This window comes from Octopus bimaculoides, chromosome 7 (assembly GCF_001194135.2).
Source record: "Octopus bimaculoides isolate UCB-OBI-ISO-001 chromosome 7, ASM119413v2, whole genome shotgun sequence".
NCBI lineage: Eukaryota > Metazoa > Mollusca > Cephalopoda > Octopoda > Octopodidae > Octopus > Octopus bimaculoides.
Genome location: NC_068987.1, coordinates 10,325,630 through 10,338,557, shown reverse-complemented (window position 1 = coordinate 10,338,557; position 12,928 = coordinate 10,325,630). Strand labels below are relative to the sequence as shown.

The following is a 12,928-nucleotide window of genomic DNA, read 5'->3' as shown; positions in this document are numbered from 1 at the left end:
GTCAGAGCTTCTGTGTGTTTTTTTTTTTTTTATGCTCAGTCTTTCAAAAACAATATTTTCTTTTTGTCAAACAAGGCCATTTTCTCCAAGTAGAGTCCTAACTGTTTTTCTGCTTCGAACTTTGGTCGCAGTAGAATATGCAGGGTTAGGAGACAGCATTTTTGTGAGCAAGATTTAGAAGTATGTCATTAACCCATTACCTCCCATAATTCTATTAACTGGAATTTTTTTAATGAAACTTGATTACTAGCATAAAACAGCCTTAGAAACACACTGGAATGATCTAAATAACATTTTAAATAGAAATAAGCGAGATATTGGGTGAAAAATTAGGAAACCTCATTTGAATATCAGAGAAATAAGGTTAGATATGTGTAAATATTGACAGATAATTACGAAATTTGTAATTTTTAAGTGATCTCATATGAGATCACTGGTAGGTAATGGGTTAAGTTCTTCCATGCAAACCAGTTGCTGGCCCTCTTTTATGTGATTTCAGCCTAGTTTGTTATTTTGTGTACCTTTGAACTTATTTTACATGGTTATGCTAGTTCAAAAAGATTATTTCAACACAAAACTGCCTTATTTGATTGGGATACCAATGTCTTATTGATTCATAACTGTAAATCTATCAACCACAACCAGTTTTCTGAATGGTTTGAAATGTATAAAGACATTGTTCACAACTGTTTATGCTATGATTGTTGTAAATGAGAATTTAATGTTTTAGCTTTTGATATTAAAGTTCTTTGATCTAAAGCCTCTGGGAAGTAGAAACATCTGACATTTGAAGTAGCTAAGGAAGTCACCTGGCAGAATCAGCCCATGCTTTACGGCAGTTCATCTATCTTCATGTTCCGAGTTCAAATTCTACTGAGGTTAACTTTGCCTTTCATCCTTTCGGGGGTCAATAAAATGAGTTCCAGTTGAACAGTGAGGGTTGGTCTAATTGACATACCCCTCCTCCAAAATTGCTGGCCTTGTGCCAAAATTTGAAGTATGCGTGTCTAAGCTGCTTTGCCAGGAGTTTATAAACCTTTTAGTTTCACTGTTTATAACTTGTTATAAATAAATGAATGAACAATGGATGTTTTTTTTTATTTACTCTGCCATGTCATTTAACCTTGATATTCCCTTTACATAAAATTATAAGGATGCTTCAGTCAATCTAACAAGAGACATGAATAAATACAGTCCTATCCCTATATATTGCTGTAAAGGAGATACATGAATACCTGATCTGGACCTCTCCTCTGCATTCACACCTCACATTTCACTAACGTAGAAAATTGCTGTTCATACACAATCACTATACAATCTGCCTTTCACTCTGACAGAGGGGCTTATTGTTGTTGATAGAGGTAATAACTCTGAACTTTTTCCATCCAGTCTTTCTAGAAACCGTACTTTCAGAACACTCTCCTCCACCACTAACTGAAAGTCTTTGCAGCAGCTTAACCCTTTTGATATCAACTCACACACTACTGCTCCTGGTTTCATGATACAAACTTCCTATTTTAAAGAGATGCTAATTAAAACCTTCCATCAAAATTTCATGCTAATTTATGTTCAAAACTCCAGCTTTAATAATGACTGTTATTTTACTAAATTTTTCTTTAATTTTTAAAATTAACTGTGATAAAGAAGCAGTGTATTTCAGTAAAAAATATGGTAACTGAATTGGCAAGTTTCAATGTTATTTAACTCATCAGTATTTGCTCTCTTCTTCCCAAGATACCAAGACAAAGTAGGAGAAAGCCATAAAAAAAAAAAGTATCAATAAAACTGTACCAGACACAACTCATTTACATAATGGTACAAGGTTTATGACCCAATAATTACTTGAGTACCAAACAGCATGGGTTATAGAATATATATATCATCAATGGATCATATATTCAAAAAAGAAGCACACTCTAAAAATGAGAGCAGTAATGTATTTATAGGAAGTTAAATATATGTCCGGTCATAGAATGACCAGTGGTTTCGCATCCATAAGCACTTAACTTTATATATATATATATATAAACAGAGATCAAAATTTACAGTAAACAAAAGATGACAAGTGAAGGAACCACAAGTAGGTGTATTAGCTTAATGCTCAGGAAGACTGGAAAAGTCTTTGATGTTTCGAGCCTATGCTCGTTGAGAGAAATGGATAAGAGGGCATGTGGTCAAGAAGCTTGCTTGCAACTATGTGGTTTCAGGCTCACTCCCATGGTGCAGCACCTTGAGTAAGTGTCTTCTACAAGTTTTGGATAATTTTAGCCAATTGCCAGTCACCATTATACATAAGTAAAACTGTAGACTGCACTGTTTTCATTTTAACAAGGACACTATACACATCAGTGACCCTTTTGTTGCTGCCACTGCAGCAACCACCATCACCGCTGCCACCACCACCACCAGTTTCAATGAGTGATATCACTTTGTGCTTGTGTTACTCCTGTCTGTGATTTTATTACATCCTTATAACTTAGCACTTCGGCAAAAGAGATCAATAGAATAAGTACCGGGGTCAATTCATTTGACTAAACCCTTCAAGGTGGTACTCCAATGACTGAAACAAGTAAAAGGTAAAAAAAGATTCATTAAATTGTTACAAATACCAACAAGGATGGGGAAATGAGATGATGTGATGTTCATACATTTCTCAAGGGGATGAGAGATATAATTGGAAGGATTATAAATCGGAACTGAAATATGGTTACACCAAACTAACCCCTCCCCCACCTCTACCAGTATTTCTGCAAAAACTCAAGTCAAAATTTACAAATTTAAATAAAATTTATTCTTCTCCTAAAGGTCCAATTCTGTTTTCAAACATTTCTCCCATCACGGAGAGTTTCATGTGGAATGGTTGAGCTGGGCAATACATTAAAGAATATGGGGCTTTGAATCCAATCTCAAAGTCTTTTAAGCTTTTGTAAAGGTCAGCAATATTCGGTTCTTCAGATCTTTGTGAATCTTTCTCCGGGCTATCATTTTCGTCAAAATTTTGTTCATTTAAATTCGATGTATTTCCACCCCTATTGTCTGTTTGTGGTGAAGATTTCTCCTGTTTTGTTTCTATATTGATTTTAACATTTTCCTTATCTGTTTCAGTTTTATCCGAAATGGAAGAAGTGTGGTTACTGGATTCACTTTCAGATTCTGTTGTATTTGAAGCCCCGGAACTGTCCCTAGTCTCTTTGGAAGAATCTTCTGAATTAGATTCCGACCCAGTATCACTGTTTTCTGCTTGTTGATCTTTTCTTTTCTTCTCCCATTTTTGCCCTCCATAATGTTGGCCCTCATCCGTGGCTCCCAACAATGCTAACAAATCCAAGTTGTCGTGAAGCTTAAACAGAATGTCATCATCTTTTTTTTTCACTGCACTACAACAATGAACAGCAGCCACATCAATAGGGTGACCTTCAGTGTTAAACACATAACCTCCAGCATCGATAACACACTCTCCGTATGTAGTCTGTATGACTTCACCTCTGCTTCCGTTGTTATGGATAAAATGGTCTGGAGTAAACAACAGGTACATGTACTTCAGAGTCTCTGCTAGAAAAAATGACTCCATTCTATTTTCCAGCCGGTGGTCAGTCACATCTTTTACCTGTAATGAAACAAAAATCATACATTGTAGTAGTTAAGGGTGGTTATACAATGATGGGTGGAGGCACATGGCCTGGTGGCTAGAGCAGCGAACTCGCAGTCGAGGGATCACGGGTTCGAATCTCAGACCAGGCGATGTGTGTGTTTATGGAGCAAAACACCAAAGCTCCATGCGGCTCCAGCAGAAGATAATGGCGAACTTCTGCTGACTCTTTTGCCACAACATCCCATCCAGGTGGGGAACCTATATGCCAATGAAATCAGGAAACTGGCCCTTATGAGCCAGGCATGGCTCGAGAAGGAACAAACATACAACTATGATAATCGGTATTTCCATTATCCAATTCAATATTGAAATTAGTAAGCACCAACCGATAGTGGTTGTTGCCAGCCTCCTCTGGCCCCTGTACTGGTGGCACGTAAAAAAGCACCTACTACACTCTCTGAGTGGTTGGTGTTAGGAAGAGCATCCAGCTGTAGAAACACTACCAGATCAGATTGGAGCCTGGTGTAGCCATCTGGTTCACCAGTCCTCAGTTGAACCAGGGATGGACGGAGAGAGAGAGAAGGACGGAGAGAGAGAGAGAAAGATTACAATATATCAATTGAACATGACTGAGTCAAACACATACTGCAAAACCTGTCTCTTTCTATCGGTTGACTAGTAACTTCTGCCCCACAGGCCTACTCACCCAGACCTGTCACTGAATCTTACTTGACTAGCAACACAAAGAATGTTAGCAGAGTCCTTAAAAAGCATCAATTCATTTATTCTTTTACTTGTTCCAGTCATTTGATTGCGGCCATGCTGGAGCACCACCTTAATAGAGATTTTTTAATAAAACTCTTACCGTAGCAAAACCGCATCTGGTCTTTGTGACTTGCTCAATAGATTCCAACATATCCACTCCAATTTGTAGGAGGTATGGATCCTTAGTGGCCTGGTATAAGTACATGGTACTTTCTATCAATTCTGAAGAATTTAAAAAGTAAAGACAAAACATAAAAATAAAATGAGAAATAAGGAAAGTGTCTAAAACCCTTTATATTTCGGGTGCAAGGGCCCGTCTTCAGAAGAATACAGTCAAAGAAATGTGTTTACAGAGATGCTATTATTTTGAGTTAGCAGCAACAACTCATTTTTCTACTTCTATACTACATCGTCAGTTTTATTTTGATTAAACATTTATTTTCATAAGAGCATTGAAGTTCACTTGAAGCATTGTAGTATAGAAGTAGAAAGGCCTATGTAGGAAACCAACATTAATTTCTGCCGTCAGAACAGAACAGAACACAACAATAGCCAAGTTTGTTTTTAACCAAGGCACCTCGTTGAGTTACCTCCCCTTTTCAGTACAGACCCACCTAAGAACACCTCTGGTTCTATGATACAAACTTCCACCTTTAAAGTGATCTATATTAAAACCATGATCTAGCAATGGTAAGAGCAATACCCTAACGCAGCGTTTCTCAACCGGGGTTCATATGGCACCTGAAGGTCCATATAAGATTTTTGGGTTATTTGTCCTCATTTTGTTTGTTGTTAACACAACATTTTGGCTGATATACTCTCCAGCCTTCTTTAAGTGTCTTGAGGAAATTTTTAACCTGGGTTCTCATTCCTAAGGTATTTTTCGATGTTATTATTATTATTATTATTATTATTATTCAGGTCACTGCCTGGAATCGAACTCGGAATCTTGGGGTTAGTAGCCCAGTGGTTAGGCAAAAGAGACCAATAAAGTAAGTAGCAGGCTTAAAAAAAAAAGAAGGATTCTTCAAGGTGGAGCCCCAATATGATTGAAACAAGCAACAGAATAATTAATGAAAATATAATTAGTTCATAATTAACCTGGTCTCAAAGGATATCCTTCTCGATTGGCATGGGCATCGGCTTTTGGAATGTTATAGAATTCAGGAACAAAACCAAATTGTTTCCAAACTTGATGAAAGTTCAGAATAGTTTTCATAGCACTGTCATTTTCCCCAAGCAAACTCTGTAAAAAGAAATAACGAATAAAATGTTTTGTTATGTATTCTTTATAAAAACATTTTGAGTTGGTTAATACAAACGAGTATCAGATTCATTAATGACCAGTTTTTGAAACTTAACTCTTTATGAAATATTAAGTATCATTTTTATTTTTTTATGCGCCCTTTGAAAGCCTAGCCAGGCTCATTGGCTCGGTTTCCAAGGCATATGCGTCCCCCCCACCAGCTGGACGGGATGCCAGTCCATCGCAGCGTTACTCAAGAAACAGGAAGAAAGAGTGAGAGAAAGTTGGGGCGAAAAAGTACAACAGGGGTTGATTTGTTCAATTAAAACCATTGACGTTTGTGCCCCAGCATGGTCATAATCCAATGATTGAAACGAGTAAAAGACAAAAGATATCAGAAAGCTTTTGCAAGAATATTTCAATAAGTAATGGAAAAGAAGGTAAAATAGAAGTGTTACCTGTATGCCCGGCCAATAGCAATCGAGAGAAGTAAACACAGGTAATGTGATAGAACCTTTCTTCATATTGCCCCACATGTACCAATCATCACGTTTCAGGTATTTTTCAATGGCCACTTTACATTCTAGGAAGTAAATATGGAACAAATTGAAATCTACATTATTTACATTTGATGGATGTTTGTTGTTAACGTTTCGGCTGATATACCTTCCAGCCTTCGTCAGGTATCTTGGGGAAATTTCAAATCTGGGTTCTCATTCCGAAGGTATTTTTCGATCTGGCCTTCATGCCGGTGGCACGTAAGAGCACCCACTACACTCTCGGAGTGGTTGGCATTAGGAAGGGCATCCAGCTGTAGAAACTCTGCCAGATCAGATTGGAGCCTGGTGCAGCCATCTGGTTCACCAGTCCAGTCAAATCGTCCAACCCATGCTAGCATGGAAAGCGGATGTTAAACGATGATGATAATGATGATGATTCTTATAATTATTGTTAGAAGGCTGTAGTGTTAGCAACAAACAAGATGAGGACAAATATCCGTCGAATGTAAATAATGTACATAATTCCTCATCTTTTAAATATAGAACTAAACTGAAATCTGTTCTATAGAACAGTTAAACAGGAAACACACAAAATACGCACATAACTATACAATGGTATTAAATAAACTTAAAACCAGTTCAAATATATTTGAGATATTTGAACCTGTAAATGCTTTTCACTGCAGTGGATCATCTGCATTCATATTCACAAATGTGGAGCACTTTTCTTAACCCTTTAGAATTCAGATTACACTGTCGAATGTAATAATTATTTATTCACATCGTTTTCAAAATTAATCATGCAATATCTTGTACCATTGAAATTCCAATGATGTAACTGTTTATTTTTTTTGAATGACATTGTATGGTAGGTGTGAGAGGCTGGATATGGCTGGTTTGAACATAAAACATGTAGAATATTTGGGCTGGACATGGCCAGTTTAAATGCTACAGGTTTAAATGAAAGAATCTTCAGTAAATCTTAAGAAAATGAGAAACAGTGATAATTTACCATTAAACATGGCCAACATTTCTGGAGAGTTGAACATAATCGATCCCTTGACAAGATATTCTAGATAGGAATCTACACCAGCACCAATACCCATGTCAAGAGCTGTCCATCTGCCAGTTCTTACATCAATATGGTTACCAAACTGAAATGGAAAACAAAATATGAAGGCATAAAGAATCCAGCTTAATCCAGTCTTACTTTGGTTAATCTAGTCTTACACTTCTGTACCTTAATTATTTTACTAAATTCCTCTGAATGCCTGATTATTTTCAAAATTAAGTGAGACACATGGATAGATTATTTCATTGGAAATATGATCTTGAAAAGAAAGAATTAATCAACTTACCAAGTCTATATCAGACCGGAAATTCCAAAGTGATTTCAAGGCCCTCATTGCTGCATTCTCAAAAATTGGATCTCCAGTAAGTCTACTCAGGGTTCCAAATTCTACAATGAATGTTCCCACTCCAGCAGTACAGGTAACAGTCGTTTCTCCTGCTGGAACACCATGTCGTAAGTTTATGGTGCCATATGGCATTCCGGTTGGAGTATCGAAGGCTGGATCAAAACATAAATAGATGTTGTACTTCAAAATAAAAATGGAAAGTAGCAGAATGGAAAATATATATAAGTAAAAGTGAATTTTACAATTTTAAAACTTGTAAAATAAAATGCTAATTCTATAAAAAAAGAAAAAAAAAATTATATTAAACATTTTTGAAATATAAGAATTTACAAAAAAAAACCTTGTCAACCATCACAGAGAACTTAATATTCATCATTATCGTCTTTGTCATCATCATCTTTATCATAATTATCATCATCCCCATCGTCGTCATCATCCTCTTCATTGTTTAATGTCCACATTCCATTCTTTTGAACTTTGAGCTGAGCAAGAAGATTCTCTACAGTTAGGTGCTCTTCCTGTCACCCACCCCAAACTGTTTCCAAGCATGGTCTCTCTCTTTTACTTGTTTCAGTCATTTGACTGCAGCCATGCTGGAGCACCGCCTTTAGTCGAGAAAATCGACTCTAGGACTTATTCTTTGTAAGCCTAGTACTTATTCTATCGGTCTCTTTTTGCTGAACCACTAAGTTACAGGGACATAAACACACCAGCATCGGTTGTCAAGCGATGCTGGGGGGACAAACACAGACACACAAACACACACACACACATATATATATACATATATACAACAGGCTTCTTTCAGTTTCCGTCTACCAAATCCACTCACAAGGCTTTGGTCAGCCCGAGGCTATAGTAGAGGACACTTGCCCAAGGTGCCAAGCAGTGGGACTGAACCCGGGACCATGTGGTTGGTAAGCAAGTTACTTACCACACAGCCACTCCTATACACACACACACACACACATATATATATAACTGTACTATTGACAAACAGTGAAATTACTAAAACTATTACAAAATATAGAAATAAGTAGATTTTTTTCATATGAATTACCTGGCAGAAGTCTGCGAGCCATGTTCTCAGCTAAATCCAAGAGAGGACCAGAACATGGCCAACCTGCATCAGTTTCCATTCCTGCCTTCTTAGACAACAAATGTGAAGAAAGTAAACCAGCAACAACTAAATAAGAGTAATATTAAAACAACAATAATGTTAATAACAATCAAATATAAACAAACTGTACGTATTGAACAATGAAACATTCAAATATTGCAAATTTAATTGTGTTTGGAGCATTCAAATACCAGTCGTTTTTAAAGCCTTCATATAATTGTGCTTGATAACCTTCACATAGCAGCTGTGCTTGAAGCCTTCACATAGCAGCCGTGCTTGAAGCCTTCACATAGCAGCCGTGCTTGAAGCCTTCACATAGCAGCTGTGCTTGAAGCCTTCACATAGCAGCTGTGTTCAAAGTCTTGTTACTTAATCTTTATGTTCAGTCATTGTTTTTCAAGAATTGAAGTTTGGTTATTCTTTGTCCCAGAAAGAAAGCTACAGAACTTGTGGTTCTAATAATGGTAGAAAATAAAGCCAAACAAGTGTTTGAGATGCTGGATTAGTAATCATCATCATCATCGTTTAACGTCTGCTTTCCCTGCTAGCATGGGTTGGACGATTTGACTGAGGACTGGCGAACCGGATGGCTGCACCAAACTCCAATCTGATCTGGCAGAGTTTCTACAGCTGGATGCCCTTCCTAACACCAACCACTCCAAGAGTGTAGTGGGTGCTTTTACGTGCCACCGGCACGAAGGCCAGTCAGGTGGTACTGGCAATGGCCACGCTCAAAAAGGTGTTTTTTACGTGCCACCTGCACATACATGTTTTATATCTATGTAAGAAAGAGTCTGTGACTGCAACTATGAAAGCATAAAGATAATTATTCAAAAGAAAGTAGTTTAAGAAAATACTGTTAATGTAATGTAGAAAGGATGCACTCCTAACATACCTCTAATATTGGTCTCAAATACTGATGCATTGATATCAGTATCGAAATCTGCTCTGTCGAGAACCAGTTTGGCCACTCTTCGGAATTCTGTATAATTGCCAATTATGGCTAACATATCCAAGGCATCAATGAGGGTTAGGGAGAAGCTAGAGAAAAATACATTAAAAGAGAATAAGAAATATTGAAGCGACATACATACATGCTCACACACACACACACACACAAACATATACATACATATATACATTTATACACTCACGCATACTCTCATCAGTGGCTGACCGGGTCTAAAAATATTAGTTGCCAGGAGACTAAGGGGGTTCACCCACCTGAAACTACGAATCTATCATTAAATTTTTTTTTTTTTGTTAAAGTATTCTTTTCAACTGTCTACAAACACAGCCAGGCTGAAATAATTAATGCATTCTTCCAGGAGTGAATAAAAAATTCTCAAACTTGAGGGGATGGGCCCCTTAGATACTAACATGGGTTCCCATATATGGGCCCCCATATATATAGCAGGGGTCCACTATCAAATCTATTCACAAGGCTTTGGTCAGCCAGGGGCTAAAATAGAAAACACTTGTCTATGATACCATGCAGTGGGACAATCTGAAACTACACTTTTTACCCATACAATCATTGTCTTTGCCTATATAAAATTTACATTTGCATTATGCATTTCATACTCAAATAAAACCTGCCATTTTTGACAGGTACTAGGCTAGTATAGATAAAAACATGCCATGCCAACTCTTACCTGCCCCAAGTGTCATGACCGTCACATGTTAAAGGACGGAGTTCATCCAATGGATAAGCATACTGCATGTAACTTTCATATGCATGGTTGAACATATCCACAACACGTTTCCTGGAAAGAATTTAAAAGATTTCAAAAATATATCAAATAAAAATTTAAGAGATGTGTTTTTAGATGCAAGCTTTATATTTTTATTCATGCATAAGATAACTTTTAATCATGTGAATTTCAATTTGAAATTTATTTGTCTTACTCTTTTACCTGTTTCAGTCATTTGAATGCGACCATGCTGGAGCACTGCCTTTAGTCGAGCAAATCGACCCCAGGACTTATTCTTTGGAAGCCTAGTACTTAATCTATCGGTCTCTTTTACCAAACTGCTAAGTTACGGGGAAGTAAACACACCAGCATCAGTTGTCAAGTGATGTTGGGGGGACAAATACAGACACACAAACATACACACACACATATATATGACGGGCTTCTTTCAGTTTCCGCCTACCAAATCCACTCACAAGGCTTTGGTTGGCTGGAGGCCATAGTGGAAGATACTTGGCCAAGGTGCCACGTAGTGGGACTGAACCCAGAACCATGTGGCTGGTAAGCAAGCTACTTACCACACAGCCACTCCTGCTGTTGAGGGTCTTTTTTTTGTTTTTTTTTTAGGGAAAGAAAGAATAAAATGGGCCTTGCTGTCTGCAAGTACTTTATGTGATTTTGGAAAGTTTTATAACATGAGCTATTTCTCTTTGTCTCTCTTGTTTTATCATTTTGTGATATGTGTACAAGTTGAAAAGAACAAACAATTTTGGATTACATAAGAGGTAAAATAACACTCTACCATTGACATATAAAATGATAAAACAGTAACAGCAATTTCCTTGACTGAAAAGCTCAGAATATTGATAGGAAATACAAAGGTAACAGGTGCAGAAGAGAGGAAGAAATGAATATGCTGTGCTAATGCCACGTAAAAAGCATCAATATTGGTGCCATATACTAAGCATTTGTGCTGGTGCCATGTACTAAGTATCTGTGCGTGTGCCACACAAAAAACACCTGTGCTGGTGAACGCATACAACACTGGTGTTGGTGCCATGTAAAAAGCACCCAGTACACTCTGGAAAGTGGTTGGCATTAGGAAGGGCGTCCGATCATAGGAACCTTGTCAAAACAGACAATTAGAGCCTGGTGTAGCTCTGGCTTGCCAGCTCCTGTCAAACTGTCCAACCCATACCAGCATGGAAAACCCACCGGGTTAGGGCTAGGGTTTCAGGGTTAGGGTTTTAGGGTTAGGGTTTTAGGGTTGGGGTTTTAGGGTTGGGGCTACGGAAAAAGTTAAAAATGAAGAAACGTGAGAATTCACCCCCCCACAAATTTGCGAGAAAATGGGGTCGGGGATGGACGGTAGGAAGTCTTTCCAAAATATTTCCTGGGCATCGAACTGATAGTCACTTTAAACAGTCCTGCGAACCGTGTGCAAGTATGCAAAAGGCATGAAAGCCACAACATCAGCGTAACAATGAGACCACCGTCTGATTGACAGTGTAGGAAGGATCGTTGTAATTATTAGAAACAAATTCGAAATTTTTTTTTATAAAAAAAAAAACAGAGTAACTAGGTAAGATATTCTAAGAACAGTTGGGTACTACTAAAGCAGCGCGGACCCGAACGCGCAGTCGCGCGTCCGCGCTAGCTAGTCGTGAGTGGTTGATCCTAACCCTAACCCTAAACACGTATTCATTTGCACACGCGGGTTAGGGATAGGGTTAGGGTTAGGATCGACCACTCAAGACTAGCTAGCGCGGACGCGTGACTGCGCGACTGCGCGTTCGGATCCGCGCTGCTTTAGTAGTACCAACAGTTGAAATACAATGTATCGGATATTAACGACATTTTTTTTTCTTTTAGAATCAATATTAAAAGCCGAAGGTTTTATTAACGTGACAAAATAAATTGATATTGTGTACGTGCAGAGAGGTGGTGGTAGTGTGGGGGTAAGAATTGACGTATAAAATAAATACACGTATAACAAAACGAAGTAATGCTTTTTTTTTTTTTTTTACTTGGGTGATCTAAAGACAACCCACCTCTATATTACAAACAATACACACACTCTATTTGTTTCAGTCATTTGATTGCGGCCGTGCTGGAGCACCGCCTTTAGTCGAACAAATCAACCGCAGGACTTCTTCTTTGTAAGCCTAGTACTTATTCAATCGGTCTGCTTCGCCGAACCTCTAAGTTACGGGGACGTAAACACACCAAACATCGGTTGTCAAGCGATGGTGGTGGTGGGAACAAACACAGACACAAATAACAAATACACACACATACACACACGCACGCACACATATACACGACGGGCTTCTTTCAGTTTCCGTCTACCAAATCCACTCACAAAGCCTTGGTCAGGCCGAGGCTATAGTAGAAGGCACTTGTCCAAGGTGTCACGCAGTGGGACTGAACCCGGGATCATGTGGTTGGTAAGCAAGCTACTTACCACAGCCACCCCTGCGCATACTGCGTTTTAGCAGCATTATACACCGCCAACCCGCGCAAATCAGTGCACTAGGCCCTAAAGTATTCATTTACAGAGAGCAGGCCACATCATACACTGATCAGAAGTGGC

General features: G+C 38.2%; 1 protein-coding gene across 1 annotated transcript in view; it reads right to left on the bottom strand.

Moving 5' to 3' along the window:
• Nucleotides 1-2,768: 2,768 nt before the first annotated feature.
• Nucleotides 2,769-12,928, bottom strand: part of LOC106878781 (ER degradation-enhancing alpha-mannosidase-like protein 2) — a 12,159-nt gene continuing 1,999 nt past the window's right edge. The window contains exons 2-10 of the mRNA XM_014928117.2: nucleotides 10,297-10,407; nucleotides 9,537-9,682; nucleotides 8,582-8,707; nucleotides 7,462-7,673; nucleotides 7,116-7,257; nucleotides 6,062-6,186; nucleotides 5,459-5,603; nucleotides 4,458-4,579; nucleotides 2,769-3,607 (exon numbers count right to left, since the gene is read on the bottom strand). Of these exons, the coding sequence (XP_014783603.1) occupies nucleotides 2,789-3,607; nucleotides 4,458-4,579; nucleotides 5,459-5,603; nucleotides 6,062-6,186; nucleotides 7,116-7,257; nucleotides 7,462-7,673; nucleotides 8,582-8,707; nucleotides 9,537-9,682; nucleotides 10,297-10,407 (1,948 nt within the window). The 3' untranslated portion in view covers nucleotides 2,769-2,788. The remainder of the gene's footprint in view (nucleotides 3,608-4,457; nucleotides 4,580-5,458; nucleotides 5,604-6,061; nucleotides 6,187-7,115; nucleotides 7,258-7,461; nucleotides 7,674-8,581; nucleotides 8,708-9,536; nucleotides 9,683-10,296; nucleotides 10,408-12,928) is intronic.